Raw genomic sequence first — 3,761 nt, forward strand, 5'->3', positions numbered from 1 at the left:
TAATTTTACGGATATGATAGTAGCAGAATGTTGGCGCCACTGGAAGCAATAGATTGCAGGAACTTTTCCAGCAGCCTACGTATTAGACTGATAATAAAAAAATTTTTTTTTAATTAGCCTCAGATCAAAAGTTTCCATTTCATGTCAAAAGAACACTTCTAAATTTTTATTTAAAAATATTAAGATTTAGAGGTCACTAGTAAACAATTTTTAAATCAAAATTTCGATTTTCCTTAATACATTTGATTTAATGCAAAAATGACGTAATCCGAATTTTAAATGTGATAATGTACGTTTTTTTGATCGCTGGACATGATGTAATAATTCATTTATTTAGCTCTACGATATACGCCTTAAGAAGTACAGTACCGATTAATGTGAAAAAATAATCAAATTTCGAGTTCAAGGAAATGAAATGAAATGAGTAAATAATACAAAAAAAAAGATTTAGTTAATTGAAATAAACTACATATAAAGTAGTATAATATTTTTTATTATGTATTCATTTTATTTTATAATAAAGATTTTTTATTGTCAAATTGAGACATTTGATTTGAGGATGTTAAAATAGACAAGCGATATATTCTAAAACTAAAAGAAATTTTTCTATCCTTAAAAACATTTTATAATCCAGTTAAATGCAACTTTTAAAGGCTCTGCAGGAGGTTCCATGTAGGAGAAAAAAAATTCCAACTGGATCTTGTTCTGGATAAATAGATCTATTGTATAATTTGTAAGAAGTAACGATCCATCTGAACACTTGGAAGTTATGGAATTAAGGAATGGATTAAGTTATAGAAATTATAAGTCCTAGATACGTGGTCTGTTCAAAAAGTATCGCGAATTTTGAATTTCCGCGGGTTACGTATATTCGATTTTCGATTTTTTGTGGCGTTATGTTGGTACTCATGTCTCTCACTTATGCCGACAAGTTCGGCCATTTTGAATGTTCAGTTAATTTTTGACAGCTGCTTTGCTTGCATGTGCTTTGGCTCGTCTTCGATTTTTGCCTATTCCAAAAAATGGATCAAAGAATCTGTATCAAATTTTGTGTGAAAAACAAAATTAAGTGCGCGGACGCATTCCGAATGTTGACTGTGGCATATAGTGAAGCTACCTTGGACCGAAGTAACGTTTATCGGTGGTACAAAATGTTCTCAGAGGGCCGAGAAGATGTGAACGACGAAGAGCGTGCCGGACGCCCGAGCACGTCAACAACAGACGAAAACATTGATGAAGTGAAGAAAATAGTATTGGCCAATCGTCGAATCACCGTTAGAGAGGTTGCTGAGGACCTAAACATATCGATTGGCTCGTGCCATTCGATTTTTACCAATGATTTGGGCATGAGACGGGTCGCCGCGAAATTCGTACCAAAATTGCTCAATTTCGACCAAAAACAGCATCGCATTAACATTGCTAAGGAGCTGTTGGACTCTGTCCGCGACGACCCAAATTTGCTCCAGAGGGTCATAACTGGTGACGAATCATGGGTTTATGGTTATGACGTGGAAACCAAAGCTCAATCATCCCAATGGAAGCTGCCGCACGAGCCAAGACCGAAAAAAGCGCGCCAAGTTCGGTCGAATGTGAAGGTTTTGCTTACAGTTTTCTTCGATTGCAGGGGCGTGGTGCATCATGAGTTCTTGCCACAGGGTAGAACGGTCAATAAGGAATATTACCTGCAAGTTATGCGCAATTTGCGCGAAGCAATCCGCCAGAAACGCCCGGATTTGTGGAAGAACAAAAATTGGCTTTTGCACCATGATAACGCCCCTGCTCACACATCGTTGCTTGTGCGCGAATTTTTGACCAAAAACAACACACTAATGATGCCGCAGCCACCGTATTCCCCAGATCTGGCCCCCTGTGACTTTTTCTTGTTCCCGAAACTGAAGAGGCCCATGAAAGGACGACGCTACGCTACGATTGAGGAGATAAAGACGGCATCGAAGGAGGAGCTGAACAAGATCACAAAAAATAATTTTTTGAAGTGCTTCGAGGATTGGAAAAAACGTTGGCACAAGTGTATAATATCTGATGGAGATTACTTTGAAGGGGACAAAATAGATATTCATGAATAAATAAATAATTTTTGAAAAAACACAAAATTCGCGATACTTTTTGAACAGACCTCGTATATACGTTTGTTACAGAGAATAATATTTTTTTATAGTTCTTACAGAGAATGATATACATCCTAGCTGTATATACAGATGTATATACAGGGTGTTCCCGGGTTAAATTGTTAAATTTAAAATATAAATTCAGGATCTCAAAACAAACAAAAATTTTCTCTGCATGTATGCTCGAAAATGTTTCGTTCAAGAGATATTTACTTCTAAAGTTACAGAACTGTAGAAATGAATAATTGAAACTGGACGTCAACGATGGCAACGACGATGCCGGACGAAGACGACAACGATGACGATGTCGAACAATGACGACTATGTCGCCGGACGACGATGATGATAACAACGCCAGACGACATCCAGATGTTCATCATCGAGAAAGTCAATGTCCAGATATTCGCCTCCGACAACCAGGTGTTGTCTACGTCGCCGTCAGGAAATCGACTATTCAGGTGTCGTTTAAGTGTTCAACAAAGAATCAAGAGTTTATGTTTTTCTCCGAGAAAATGAGAATCCAGTATATTGGGCATCAACGAAGAGGATGTTAGGATATTGCTCGCAGAAGTTACGAATATCTTGTGAATTCCTCCGAGGAAGTGAGTGTTCAGATATTCCGGGAGAATTTTTCGACCATCACCTACACAGCCTAAGGATCGCTGTCGAGGAAGTCGGTGTCTTTTCACCGGATGTTTTTTCACCAGAAAAGTTCATGTCCTGATTCACGACTGTGCATAAAATGTATAAAAAGAGATATTGAATACAATTATGATTCGATATTATTAAATCATAATTTTATGATCCGATGCATCCCTAGTCATGACCTTAATAACATATGTCAGGATCATTGAAATCGATGAGATCGTCGGTGATATGCAGTTTTATCGAAACTATAAATCTACAAGACTTTCAGTAGATGTTAAGTGACTTTAATAATAATTTAATTATTAAACGCCGAGAATTATTATTCAACGTATCTACGGAAAAAACAACAGGAAATTTCATACGAGCGTGAAAACAATTAGTGTATAAATTTAACAGTGTATAAATATGCCCAGAATATTATTTGCAATCGTTTATTGGTGAAGTACAAAAGACGGTGAAAAGATATGCTGATCCAAGCGAATTACAATCTAAAATCGAAGGCAAAGTTGAAAGCAAATAAGATACAAAAGAAGAGAAACGTAATAGCGAAATTATCGACAAAGATAAAAAAAATTCGAGGAAATGAAGAAACACTCGGACGATTATTGTTAACACCTCACCAACAATATTGCAAATATTCTGGGCATGTTTATACACTTTGTTACTACTTGGCATCTGAAGTTAACGCCCAACATTGAAAGATAAACAAAAAAATCTGTTGGACTTTATTAAGTAAAAACTACACTTACTAGTTAAATGGAAATAAAATATTTCAGACAATTATATGATTGCAGAACAAAAACTCTATAATAAATAAAAATATTCACTCACTTACGATTTTTTTAAATTGTAGTGTAATTTCTAATACAGACGCATCCGCCTCGTGATCTCACAGCAGATTGAGCGGCAGTCGCCGCTGCGTGTTCAGACATGTTTACGTGTGTCTCGAGTGATTTGTTTATAACGTAGCCTCGATTATTCTACTTA

The 3,761-nt window shown here is 36.3% G+C and overlaps 1 protein-coding gene across 1 annotated transcript in view; it reads right to left on the reverse strand.

The window, feature by feature from the left end:
* The window catches only part of LOC108748448 (histone-lysine N-methyltransferase SETMAR-like), a 16,033-nt gene extending 15,719 nt beyond the window's left edge, over positions 1 to 314 (reverse strand). Inside the window, exon 1 of the mRNA XM_018486634.1 lies at positions 294 to 314. Within this exon, the coding sequence (XP_018342136.1) occupies positions 294 to 314 (21 nt within the window). The remainder of the gene's footprint in view (positions 1 to 293) is intronic.
* Positions 315 to 3,761: the final 3,447 nt, after the last annotated feature.

The sequence above is a fragment of the Trachymyrmex septentrionalis genome, unplaced genomic scaffold (assembly GCF_001594115.1).
Source record: "Trachymyrmex septentrionalis isolate Tsep2-gDNA-1 unplaced genomic scaffold, Tsep1.0 scaffold220, whole genome shotgun sequence".
In the NCBI taxonomy this organism is placed as follows: domain Eukaryota; kingdom Metazoa; phylum Arthropoda; class Insecta; order Hymenoptera; family Formicidae; genus Trachymyrmex; species Trachymyrmex septentrionalis.